Source organism: Leptonychotes weddellii, chromosome 1, assembly GCF_054177405.1.
Source record: "Leptonychotes weddellii isolate Sample4059 chromosome 1, ASM5417740v2, whole genome shotgun sequence".
In the NCBI taxonomy this organism is placed as follows: Eukaryota; Metazoa; Chordata; class Mammalia; order Carnivora; family Phocidae; genus Leptonychotes; species Leptonychotes weddellii.
The window spans coordinates 173,243,042-173,255,381 of NC_138369.1; the positions used below are offsets into that span (position 1 = coordinate 173,243,042).

The 12,340-nt window shown below is 37.3% G+C and overlaps 1 protein-coding gene and 1 pseudogene across 1 annotated transcript in view; both read left to right on the top strand.

Annotated features, from left to right (window-relative positions):
- Window positions 1–10,327, top strand: part of LOC145721274 (uncharacterized) — a 16,263-nt gene extending 5,936 nt beyond the window's left edge. Inside the window, 4 exon segments of the mRNA XM_081818530.1 lie at window positions 328–531; window positions 533–1,218; window positions 4,172–4,303; window positions 10,183–10,327. Coding sequence (XP_081674656.1) covers window positions 328–531; window positions 533–1,218; window positions 4,172–4,303; window positions 10,183–10,327 — 1,167 coding nt within the window.
- A 351-nt stretch (window positions 10,328–10,678) lies between these two features.
- LOC102751165 (small ribosomal subunit protein eS4-like) lies at window positions 10,679–11,942 on the top strand (annotated as a pseudogene).
- Window positions 11,943–12,340: the final 398 nt, after the last annotated feature.

Genomic DNA, 12,340 nt, shown 5'->3' on the forward strand with positions numbered 1-12,340 from the left:
ATCAGAGAAAGACAAGTATCATATGATCTCACTGATATGAGGAATTTGAGAAACAAGACAAAGGATCATAGGGGAAGGGAGGGGAAAATGAAACAAGACGAAACCAGAGAGGAAGACAAAACATAAGGGACTCTTAATCTCAGGAAACAAACTGAGGGTTGCTGGAGTGGAGGGGGGTGGGAGGGATGGGGTGGCTGGGGGATGGACATTGGGGAGGGTATATGCTATGGTGAGCACTGTGAACTGTGTAGGACTGATGAATCACAGACTTGTACGCCTGAAACAAATAATACATTATATGTTAATAAAAAAAATTAAAAAAAAAAGTGTGGAAACAGCAATTGTAAAAATGGGGACATATCACCTGGCATAGGTAAAACCTTATTAGGCAAAGCCATAGCAAACCAAACCTCAGCCACTTTCTTGAGAGTGGTTGGCTCTGAATATATTCAGAAGTACCTAGATGATGGCCCCAATCTCGTTGGGGAATCGTTTCAAGTTGCTGAAGAACATGCACCATGCATCATTGTCTATTGATGAGATTGATTCCATTGGAACAAAACATATGACTCAAATTCTGGTAGTGAGAGAAATTCAATGGAAAATGTTGGAACTGTTGAGGCAGTTGGATGGATTCGATTCAAAGGTTGTTGCAAAGGTTATTATGGCCACAAACCGAATAGAAACTTTGGATCTAGCACTTACTAAATCAGGCTCTATTGATAGGAAGATCGAGTTTCTCTGGCCTGATGAAAAGACTAGGAAGGACATTTTTCGAATCCACGCAAGCAGGAAGATGCTGGCCGAGGATGTAACCCTGGACGACTTGATCAAGGCTAAAGATGACCTCTCTGGTGCCCACGTCAAGGCAATCTGTACAGAAGCTAGTCTGGTGGCCTTGAGAGAATGTAGAATGAAATTAACAAATGAAGTCTTAATAAAATCTAAAGAAAGTGTTCGTTATAAAAACAACAACAACAACAAAAACACAAGAAGGCACCCCTATGGGGCTCTATCTCCAGCAGACCACAGTTTCCTTCAAGGAAATGGTTGGGAGTGTCCTAACCATCCCCCTCCCCAGCCGAGGGATGAGACTGGGGAAGCTGCCCAGGGGAACCCATGTTCCAGCTGCTCTTTCTTATCAGAACCTACTGTGTATCTTTTTAAGGTGATGCGTATTATACCCACCAGACTGCCTTCATCTGCTGCTCACATGGAGTACTTTCTCCCCAATAAAGCATGCTCCTTCACAAAAAAAAAAAAAAAAAAAAAAAGGGAGGAATGTCAAAATTAGGAAGAAAAACATTTGATCAGGCTGCTTTAAAAGTACGCTTGAGTTTTCACTTTCTTTACAGTGGTTTTGGATGTATCTCTTTGTAGAGTTTCCTAGTGGCTGCTCTGGATATTACAAAATACATACTTGATTTATAGCAATCTACTAATAACATTTTCCCAGTTTGCACGAAGTGTGGAAACCTCATTTCCATTTAGGTTCCTTTCCCTTTAGTTTTCCAAAATTTAGTTACATCTATTTGTTGTTGTTGTTTGTTTGTGGGTTTTTTGTTTGTTTGTTTTGTTTTTGATTTAACTGTCAGGGATCCGCTCAGTTTCTTGGATCTGTAGGTTTGCATATTTTGCCAACTTTGGCAAGTTTTCAGCCATAATTTATTCAAATGCTCATTTAGCTCCACTCTCTTTCTTTTCTCCTGCGGGACTCTGAAGATGCATATGTGGGATTTTTAATTATTGTTCTACTGGTCCCTGTGGCTGAGTTCAATATTTCAGCTATTTTTTCTCTCTGTTGATCATACTAGGTAAATTTTATTGCTCTGGCTTTAAGCTTATTGATTCTATCCTTTGTCATCTCTACTATTGAGTCCATCTAGTGGGTTTTCAAAAGTATCTTTTATTCTATTTTCCAGGTATATAATATCAATTTGATTCTAATTTTCAGTTCTACTATATATATATATTTGATTGCTTTACAAATCTTAGTTCTTTGTTGGGATTTTATTTTTTTTTTAAATCTGTTTCAAGAGAATCTGTAATTGATCACTGAAGCATTTTTATGATAGGTGCTTTAAGATCCTTGTGAGATAATTCATTTCAGTGTTGGCATCAGTTGACTTCTTTTATTATAGTAAATAAGAAGTGGTCAGTCCCCCTAGGGGACTTTTTCTTACTCCTAGGGCAGCAAGATGATACCCACAGGATTGTTTTGCTTTGTGAGTGGCTTCACTCTTCATAGGTGAGGGAGAAGGAAAAAATTTACCTGCTTATAGAAACGGGGAAGAGGTTGATATCCCTGCATTCCTGACATTGTATCTTTATTCCAGACATTTGCCAGATAGCCCAACTTCTCAGACTGTAAGGAAGAACTCTTTCAAGGTCCAGGAACTCATTCTTCCTTGAAATGTAAATATTGAGGAAAATAACCCCCAGTGCTCAGGGCTCCTTGGTGGCTTATCTTGAAACCTAGCCAGAGTATAATCATTTGGTCCTCTTAGAGAGAAGAAATTTTACTATAATTTCACATCAGAAAAATCAAGTAGATCGATGGCTACAGATCTAATTTTCATGGTATATAAAGAGTTTTAGGAAACTATGCCCTTTTTATGGGAATACTGAGAAATCCAGGGAAGTTTTATGTCCCCACAATTAGGAGACTCTGGGCTTATTTCACTTTTTTTTTTAATTATTATTATTTAGAGAGAGCCGTGAGCATGAGTGGGACTGGGGGGTGGGGTGGTCAGGAACAGAGGGAACGGGTGGGGGGGCAAGCAGACTCCAGGCTGAGCACAGAGTCCCTGCAGACCCAATCCCACCTGAGATCCCTACCCCAGCTGAAACTAAGAGTCAGAAGCTCAACCTACTGAGCCCCCGAGGCACACCTATTTCATTGTTTTTACCTTTATTTATTCTCCTTATTTAGGTTTAGGCCCCAAGTCTTAGCTGACTTTTGTAGGCTGTCAGTGGACTTTTCAGAGCTTTGCAGTTCTGAATTCTGTCTTGATTGACTTGGTTTATCTGTTGCAAATGGCACTCTCCTTTCCCTTGATCACGCTGCCAGGAGCTGGGCAGGGGGGCAGTAGGGGATTCCCCAGATTGGGAGGTTAGAAGAGGGATTTGGTGAGGTTCCACTAAAAACCCCACTTCCTCCTACCGCAAGCCGCCAGAGTCTCTGGACAGGAAAGAGGGGAAACAGAGGCTGCTGAGAGGATTGTCTGACATTTGGCAGGAAAGAAGAATGCTCCCCCTGCTGGCTGCTTGTTCATGGGGTTCCCAAGTGACGTCCTTACCCCTGATGCTGTCAGAGGGATTCTCTTTTGATTCAGGAAGGAAATCAGCCTCCCTGGACCGCCTTCTGTGGCTAGGCTGGAGGTCTGAAGACATGGGGTCTGGGTGGCCTCTGTGTGTGTGTGTGTGTTGTGAGGGTGCAGCCAAACTGCCTCTGTGTTGTTGTTCAGGTCTTGGCCTCTTTAACCCACTCACCTGCCTACTGCCTGTCAGTCAGTGCTCTGTCTTCGTTGTCTCTTGAGTTATTTCCAGGGTTTATAGTTGTACTTTGTGGAGAGGAACAGGAAAGAATAGGGAGAAATGAGTCTACACTATCTTGTCTGGACTGGAAGTCCCTCACTGTACTTTAAAGGAGGCAAAAATGGAAATCTAAGAACGATGTACACCTAACGTCCTTTAGGGGAAGAAGACAACCAGTAACAGCATGCTCTGAGTGTCTCAAAAATTTACTGTTGATACAAGCATATAAAATTGAAGGAAAAACTGTTAAAAATGGAATTGTGACATCATATTATTTTGCAAGTATCTTTAAATATTTGCTTTACAAAAGCAACAATGGGAAGTCGAATGTTTATTGTGCTGTGTTTTGGGAAAGAAAGATACTTTTGAGAACATTATGCTTTAAGAATTGTCTTGGGCCTACATGAAAATAGTAGCCAAAATATATACCTTTATAAGATTTACTATTTTAAAAACATATATAGTTTTATCATTTTTAAAGTCATTGGCTTTAATTCATTTTGATGACTAAACTATTCACTACTGATACCAATCACACCAAGGTATTTAACTGTATCTTATTATTGTCTTATCATTGTCATGGTAATTTGTTGCTTTAACTAACTGGTTTCTTTTCCATTTTCTCTTCTTTTAGCACATATGGACGGTGTGAGCCAGGAGTACAACAGTTTTCACACTACCAGAATGTTGCTCTATGTTCAAGGCTGGGCAAGAGACACAATCCCACGCAAAGAGATATACTTGGGTTTTGGCAGGGAATATCAGGGTAAATACACTTTCCTATTAGATGAGGATGTTAATCCCCAAAGTTGAGTCCCAATCTTGTAATCACATGTGGTTTCCTGTCTGAAAAAGGTAGCCTAAAGAAACAGAATCAATTGATGGAAGGAAACCAAATTTAATGACATTAGTTGAACCTCTAAAAGAAGTTGTGTTGGGGTACCTGGGTGACTCAGACTGGTTGAGCGTCTGACTCTTGATTTCGGCTCAGGTAATGATCTCATGGTCATGAGATCAAGCCCTACGTGGGGGCTCTGTGCTCAGCGGGGAAACTCTTTCCCTCTCCCTCTGCCCCTCCCCCAAGCACACTCTCTCTCTCTCTCAAATAATATTTAAAAGAAGTTGTGTCAAAGCCATCCATTCCTTTGAAATTTTCAATTAGAGAAATTAACACATTCCTTAGCTTAAGCCAGTTTGAGTTAAGGTCTTTTTCTCTGTATCCTAAATATCCCTAAGTATATGCAATGATTACAGTGTGCTTTCACTTTTATTTAACTCATTATCTTTATCTACATCTTCCCTGGAAGATTAAATTTCAAAAATTTGGGGTCCAATTTAACTGCACAGGTTTCTTTCTGAGGTGTGGTCAATTGTTAATGACTCTGAATATAATTTATCTCTTCCCACTAGCTATTTACTTACAGATAGGGTACCCCAGGAGGACCCATAAAAATAATGATCACTCTTCATTAAGAGGATCAGAAGGAAGTTGGGCCATCTGTGATGCTCCCAATGGTAAATAATAAGTGGATGTCAAACAAATAACAATGAAAAGCCCCGGCAGGGTTTTTAATGTTCTGATAATAACAGAAGCTGTGAGTGACTATGTTGTAATGGCTATAAATGATCATGAACATGAATGAGTCATTGAGGTTTTGCTATTCAAAATTTTCCTCTAAATACAGGACATCCTAAGATGGGAATGAGGTTGAGGGATAGTATAATTGTATTATGGATCATAAAAAAAAAAAATTTGCCTCAGTAGCATACATTATATCAAAATTGAAGCATTTAAAAGATAATTATGCTGTTTAAGTTCTTAGCCTTTCCAGATTTGCAAATCTAAAATACTTTTTAAAAAACTATCAAATAGCTGTTTTCTGGCTCTAGTTATGATTTTAAATGGATATTGCTTGTAGATTATTAGGTAGGTCATCAATGAAACCTGATGTGTTCTCACACTTTATGTGTCTTCATACTGTCACATAGCCAAAGAGGTGGCAAACCCGGTGACAGGCTTTTGTTCTGTGGAGGAACTAAATGATCACTCTCACATTTTCCATTGTGGTTTTCCTGAAGTTGTGCTCAGTAGCAGATCAAGTACATTATTTCTGTTGCCAGCAGTGAGCTCATTTGGAAGAGATTCAATTCCATGCCAAGGACAATAACCTTCCTTGTTCAGCCTTCCATTCCTGTCCTATTTTGCACACCCACCCCCCAATCAGTCCTGTACATGACAGGATGATACATACAGACTGTTACAGCCTAGTCTCCCAGCTTCTTCTCTACCCTCTGTCCCTATCTCTGTATGTTTCATTTATAATGGGATCTCTATTCTCATTGGCTCCACCACAGACCTTCTCAAGACCTTGCCTATGGTGAATCTTCTATCTAAAACGTTCTTCCTTTCTTCTCAATCTGTAAAGCTCCTTTCCATTCCTATGGTCTGGCTTATGGCTTAGTATCTATGCACTTCCTGTCCTGACTCAGTCACTCCTTCCCCCTTCTCCCACTGTACCCCTCCATGCCTTTATTTTATTTATTTGGTTCTGGTTCCTCAACAGAATGAACTGGACAAGAAGAGAAGTTGTTCATTTGGTATAGTTTCTTTGACTGATGATTTGTTTTTCACAAGCAATCTTTCTTTAATGATTCAATGATTTAAAAATGATTCCAAGACTATAGGGGCGCCTGGGTGGCTCAGTCATTAAGCGTCTGCCTTCGGCTCAAGTCATGATCCCAGGGTCCTGGGATCGAGCCCCGCATCAGGCTCCCTGCTCCGCGGGAAGCCTGCTTCTCCCTCTCCCACTCCCCCTGCTTGTGTTCCCTCTCTTTCTGTGTCTCTCTCTGTCAAATAAATAAATAAAAATCTTAAAAAAAAAAACAATTCCAAGACTATTAGGGGGCAAATTCTTTCTAAGGCTCAAAGATAGACTAAAGGAGGTCTATGAAACCTACAAAATTATTCAAAATCATTGTGCATGTTTGCTTATGTACACAAAGAAACCATCATTTGATCAGACACATTCTCAAATGTGTCCCATGGACAATAGAGGTTGAAGACCATGGTTCTAAGGGATTAGGTAAGAAAGCTGAAGATCAAGAAACAGTAGGGAAGTCCTCTTTGTAATTTTTTCACATATTTGTTAGGATTCTTTTCTTTTTTTATTATGGCAAAATATAAATAATACTAAATTTCCTATTTTAACCATTTCAAGTTTACAGTTTTATGGCATTAAATACAGTTGACCCTTGAACAACACTAGTTTGAATGGCATGAGTCCATTTAGGTGTAGATTTATTCCTATAAATACAGTACAGTTCTGCAAATGTATTTTCTTTTCCTTATGAATTTTCTTAATAATATTATCTTTTCTCTAGCTTACTTTATTATAAGAATATAGTATATAATACATACAACATACAAAGTATGTATTGATTGACTGTTTACGTTATTGGTAAGGCTTCTTGTCAACAGCAGCTATTGATAGATTTTGGAGAATCAGAAGTTATATGCAGATTTCTGACTGCAGAGAGGAGCCATGTTCCTCACCCCTGTGTTGTACAAGGGTAAACTCTACATTCACATTGTGCATCCTAAGTCTTTTACTGGATAACATTTCTACAAAGGTTGAGCTAAATCATAATGCTTTATTTAATTTGATTTAAAAAATGACCACAAAAACTAAATTATTACTAATCCCTAATAAGATTTTTAGAAATGTTGGCATGAATTAGCAGTCTCAAAGACAAAAATAAAATTGCAGTTCAATTATGGGTTTTGACATTTTAAAATTAAGGCAGTCATTCTTTGCTCTGTGCATAATGCTCTGTTTTGCAATTAATGAATGATTCAAAGGACAATGCAAGGGAATATCAGCATGTGAAATACAGTGTACCTCCAATTAAATCATTAACCCATTTGTTTCTGCCCCAAACTGAAAACAAGCTAAAAAAAATGATGTGAATGTGAAGATTAATATTATCCTGTGTGGTTATGGGATAAATTTAGACAAACTATTAAGGCATAGATTTCTGTATACTCTTTCTTGCCTGATGGCACAATCGTGTCTTAAGTAAGCAGGAGTTACAAGAAAATTTATGTTCTTTTTTTTTTTTACAATGAGTAAAATTAATGATACATTTAACTTTGTTCATTTGATTATCTCTTGTACTAGGCTGTGAGTAAAGTGTTCATTTTATTCCCTCCTACATACTCAGATTCTAACTCAGAGCCTGGCACATAACCAGAACTCAGTATGTTCTTGGTAAAGGAGTATTTGTTTCATTTGGTACCTGACTAACTGAATGAATGAATGAATGAATAGTCTCTTCCTCCCCTTTTGGCCTGGCTTCCCTCCTAGCTTCCATCCACCCACGTGCCACTCTCTCTCTCTTCTAATTCCTTCTTATCAGCAAATTTTGACACATCGTCTGCTCTCTGTTTCCAACACCTTTCTTTTTTTCTCTCAGAATCTTCATTTTTCCTGTCAATGTACATCTTTCCTCAATTATATGTGATTTCATACTGCAATTGCAAAACAAAGCCCTGTCGCTTTGTCTTCTTACAAGCAGAATATGCAATAAAAATATTTTATGCAATATCCTTTTGCTCCTCTTCTGAATTATTCAAAAGGTAAGATGTTATAAATGTTTATTTTTTATTCTAAAAAAAACCCTTCATTTTCTTGTTTGTTTTACTCAACTCTAGATTTTTCTATCCTGTGGGTTTGGAATCCTTGACATAAAAATGGTCTATATACCACAGAAATGTAGGGTGAGAAAACATTACTGAAAGAGAGATCAATCTTACCAATCTAAGCAAAAACTAACAGACACGCACAATTAAAATCTTTGTATTACATAGTTTTTTAATGAGCTAAAAATCAATTATGAGTTTGTGTGGTTGCTTCAATTATTGGTTATTAGAAAGTGATTTTTCTGTATACCAGAATCCTGATAATTATTAAGTTAAATTTTTATACAATGAAATATACATTGACACAAAATAAAACAGATAAAAAGCTTCTTAGGCTTAAGGTCCGTAACCACATGTAAAACCAAACAAATGCATTAATTATAAACAAAATCACATTCTCAATAAAATTTGAATTAGCGCCATTACATTTATGTGATATGTACTGTTGATTTATTGAAATTGTAATGTTGATGTTGGGTTTGGCAGTAGAATGCATCTTTTGAATTTTACTTCTTTCCTTGATCATTGTTATTCAGAACATAATATATTCCCCTTTGAGATGTTTCTATCATTGCTACGAATATAGATCCTTTACAAAATTAGTTTTTTATCAGTTCCCCATATCTTGCAGGACCACTTAATTCAATAATGCACCTGTCAAATATGATGATTTTAAATTAATACCAGTTCTAAAGAACAATTACAAGCTAGTAAGTAAAAGGACCATAGTTAGATAATATTCTACTGGAAATATAAAGGTTTTGTGGCCTGTTTTTTTTGTTTGTTTGTTTGTTCAGTTTGTTTTAGTTCAGTATGTTTATACTAGTTTGCACTTTAGGATAACTTATATCTTCTACCTCTTTCACTTTTTCCCTCTCTTTAAATCACAGTGAAATCTTTGCTTGAATCTGAACCATTGTATGATTTTACTCTTACTTGTTACAGACAAGTTCATACACAAAAGCAAATAAATACAAAAACACATGGCCATGTTTGTTTATGAAGTTTACATCTAGCTGATACAGAATATTTTGACACTGATTTTTTCAAGATCATACAATTTAAAACCCATGATTAAAAATACGTTAGACCTTTATAGACCCCTAAAACGTTTCAGAAACTTGTAAGAAACACTTTTGTACATTAATAAGTTAAGTCCTCAGTAGAATCCCATGAAACATGTAGTGACATGTCTTCACTTTATATAGATCCTAAAATAAAGATCTGGATAAGTTAAATGTAACAACATCCCACCACACTGTTATAATCTACAAAAGTAGGAGTCAGGGTTAGCTCTATCTGATTCCATGGCCTTTATTCCCCCCATCACTGCTGATCAGTTTCTCCTGTTACCTATTTTGATATATACTCAGTAACACTATTTCACTACTTTGATAAATGCAGCTCAGCATTAGGCACAAGCCACCGGACATTTGCAAATATTATGTTAAATTCCAAGTTAAAATTGACCAAAATCCTTCCAAGTGCCACTAATTACGTCTGCAATAATCTCTTAAAATTAAAATAAAAAAAATTTAACTCAGCAATGCTCATTTACTTCTCTTTTAGACCTACAGGGTTGGAGTTTATAGCTCCGTTGAGTTGAATCCCAAAAAAACTCTTGAGATTTAAAAAACAAAAAAAAAGCTCATAGAAATTTCTATATTGTATAAAAGTGTTATAGTTAATAGGACTGGGAATTCCTGACAGAGTAATAGAAAGAGAGGGGAAAGGAAGCTTGAGATTTGGAAGAGGATGATTGCTTATCAAACTTTTGATCATTTGTTCATCGTGCCATGTTGTGTAATCACTGTACCCATCTTTTCCATCATCAAAGAGGGCAACATGACGTTGTTTGAGTCATTCTCCTTTATTCAATGAGTTTATCAATCAGTCTGTACTTCCATCTGTGTTTTTGCTTTGACTGAACTTTTCTCTGTGTTTAGCACCATTAGATTAGAAACTGCTATGGTGAATCTGAAATGGTTTGGAGACAATGGGAAAGCTGTAGCAAAGGCAGAAGAAAATTATGAGATATTTGATCTCATTGGCAGTCAGTTTGATATCTGGTATTTAATGGAAAATAAGTGAACATTTTTACCCCTGACCTTTTCACTTTAAAGTGAATTACTGTTATATATTTTCCATCATTAGTTTTTCCTCTAATCTTTTTTTCCTCATAGAAAGCAATTGACTTGAATAAAACCCCATCTTTTCTGAATCTCAGCATATATTCTGTTTGAATGTGGATAGTAAGTTATTTTTTTTCCTATACCTATCTAACATGGGTGTTCTTAAATAGCTTCAGGATAAATGTTAGGACTTCAGAGGTTTTAGTTTAGTTTTGTTTTTATCTCACTTTTAGCCTGCTGTGAGTCATTTTTCTTAAAGTTGGAAAATCCATTCCTTTAAAATTAATTGGCATTGATTCAAAACAATGTATCCTAAGTTTTGCTGGTATGGTTTATACCAATTATGCCCTAAAGAGTATTAGGATAATTCAAAGCTACACAACAAACAACTAATAAAGTATTGAATAGACATAATAAATTAAAATATTTCATAGGGTATTTGAGACTAAATCGACAGTCAAATAAAAATGGAAAGAGGCTATTCCACAATGTATAACTTGAGAAAAAAGAAATCCTACTATAACAGAAGAATGCTGCTAAATGTTCATAGGAGCACAGATTTGCTACAGGAAAGTAAATATTTGGCCTCCTTCACACCGTAGACCAGACACAGTCCCAGACTCATGTCACTAGCATGTCCATGTGACCAGTTTGAGAGGCTACCAAGACATGTATGGCTCTGTAAGAGTGATATGGGCCATTAAGGGACACATTTTCTGTGGAGAATAAACCAAACCAAACCAAACCAAAAAATAGTAAGTCTTTTTCTGCCTAGTGCAGCCATGGCTCATGGTCCCAAGGAGCATCTAAAGCATGTAGCAACTCCACAGTTTTGGATGATGGATAAACTGACTAGTGTGTTTGCCCCTCATCCATCCACTTGTCCCCATAAGCTGAGAGAATGTCTCCCTCTCATCATTTTCCTAAGGGACAGACTTAAGTATGCCTTAACAGGAGATGAATAAAGAAGTTCTGTACAAAACGTTTCATCAAGATTGATGCAAGGTCTGAACTGATATAACCTATCCTGTTGGTTTTATGGATGTCATCAGCATTGACAAGCCCAAGGAGAATTTCCATCTGATCTATGACACCAAGGGTCGCTTTGCTGTTCATTGGATTACACCTGACGAGACCAAGTAGAAGTTGTACAATGTGAGAAAGACCTTTGTGGGGACAAAAGGAATCCCTCATTTGGTGACTCATGATGCTCGCACCATCCGTTATTCTCATCCCCTCATCAAGATGGATGACACCATTCAGATTGATTTGGAGACTGGAAACATGACCGATTTTATCAAATATGGTAATCTGTTTATTGTGACTGGAGGTGCTAACCTGGGAAGAATTGGTGTGATCACCAACAGGGAGAGACACCCTGGTTCTTTTGATGTAGTTCACATGAAAGATGCCAATGACAACAAATTTGCCACCCGGCTCTCCAACACTTTTTTTTTTTTTTTTATTGTCAAAGGAAACAAACCATGGATTCTCTTCCCTGTGGAAAAGGTATCTACCTCACTATTGCTGAAGAGAAAGACAAGAGACTGGCAGCCAAACCGAGCAGTGGGTAGAATGGTCCCGACGTGACATGATTGGAAGTCTTTTTACTTAATAAAAGATCATACAGCATGATAAAAAATAAAAACATAAACATCCACCTAAAATTGGTTCTACTTTTTATTGTCATTACATAATGACAATTCCAAACAATATCAGTGATAAAATGCTCCTCAAGACAGTGAAGACTGCTCCCATGGCCTCTCTCCCTTGGTATGTCACTGATCAGGAGTCAAGACTGGAGCCTGCCATGTGTGGTACAAGAGAGTGCATTTGACTACAGAACAAAAATGGAATCCATGGGCCCCGTGGTCATTTTTTTCTCTTTTCCACTCTCAAGGGTTGAGAAGGAAAGAGCTGCTGGTTTTTCTCTAGGTGTTACTTAAGTGGATTTCATAATAGTCCATTTTTT